At 47.6% G+C, this 1,272-nt stretch overlaps 1 protein-coding gene across 1 annotated transcript in view; it reads left to right on the top strand.

Annotated features, from left to right (window-relative positions):
• Positions 1 to 927, top strand: part of LOC135217571 (uncharacterized) — a 10,112-nt gene extending 9,185 nt beyond the window's left edge. The window contains exon 2 of the mRNA XM_064253538.1: positions 421 to 927. Coding sequence (XP_064109608.1) covers positions 421 to 927 — 507 coding nt within the window. The remainder of the gene's footprint in view (positions 1 to 420) is intronic.
• Positions 928 to 1,272: the final 345 nt, after the last annotated feature.

Genomic DNA, 1,272 nt, shown 5'->3' with positions numbered 1-1,272 from the left:
CAGAAATACTGGGGGAGACCTTTCTGCCGAATTAGTCACCCTATGGTTATTTTGTGTTATAGACAAAAAACTTGTCTCCCATTTCCTTAGATTCCTAAAAGACTTTAGGTCCTGCTTAGCCTTTTAGCCTCACAATAGGAGGTATGACTATAACAAGAGACAATACAATAATTCATCGAAATCCAAGAGAACTTGAATGGACTCAGGAAGGATTGTTAAATGCAATCAGGTCCTCAAGAAAATAGGGGTTCGGGCATATGCCTTTGTTCCTGTTACAGAAAATCCAATTCTTGTTTTAAAAACCACCCTACTTGAATCTCGGACGGAGCACTGGGTCCCCATAGAAGGTCGGAGCGTTACGCAAGCCAAGGTGAAGGCCGGTCGTCCGAGAGCGACCTAACATGCACCCATTCACGGCAGGCAGCACCTGGGCTCACCGTACCTGTTCCTCTCACTGCTCTGGGGTTCATTCAGCTGTTCCTTTCGCAAGAATTGCTGGAATACCTGGTAGCAGAGACGTCTTACTATGCTCGGTACTGCCGTGACGAACTATGGACGATATTGTCATGTCGCTGGCAGGGCTGCAACCTCACCGACATAGCGCATTTTTTGGGGCTCCACATTTTTTTTGGAATGATGCCTGCTGCTAACGTCAGGCAATATTGGAGGCAGAGTTTTGTTTTAAGTACGCCCAATATCCTTGGCATTATGGCCCGCGATAGATTCCTGGTGATGGACAGGTATTTCAACGCCTTCAACCAAAGGGCCATACCCCGGAATAACCCCGATCGCCTCATCATAGTCCGCCCAGTGTTGGAGTACATTCATGAACGGTTCCAGTTTTTAATGGATCCTGGCAAGAACCTTTCTTACAAAGGACGTCTGAGCATAAAAGTGTACAGCCCCAAGAAGCCAAAGAAATATTGAGTGAAATTATTCTTTATTACGGTGGCCAACACTGGATATGTTGTGGATTTCTCGGTGTATTCTAGGGTCTTCTCCACGCTGCATTACACTGTGTTCGGTCTTGTGGATCGTTTCCGTAACCAGGATACCACCTGTTTGTGGATACTTATTATAACTCACTATCCCTGGCCCAGGAACTATATGAAGCAGGTGTGCACGTCAGTGGTACCCTTCGGTTGGTGTGTGGGGCCCCGAATGTCTTCAAGAGGTTCGCTAGCCAGCCACAAAATCTGGCAAGAGGAGAAAGGGTGGCAGCGGAAGGGAGCTGTCTTCGTCATCTGTTGGAAGGGTCTCCGACTCGTCCCC

This window comes from Macrobrachium nipponense, chromosome 7, assembly GCF_015104395.2.
Source record: "Macrobrachium nipponense isolate FS-2020 chromosome 7, ASM1510439v2, whole genome shotgun sequence".
NCBI lineage: Eukaryota > Metazoa > Arthropoda > Malacostraca > Decapoda > Palaemonidae > Macrobrachium > Macrobrachium nipponense.
This window is presented reverse-complemented; position numbering and strand designations above follow the sequence as displayed.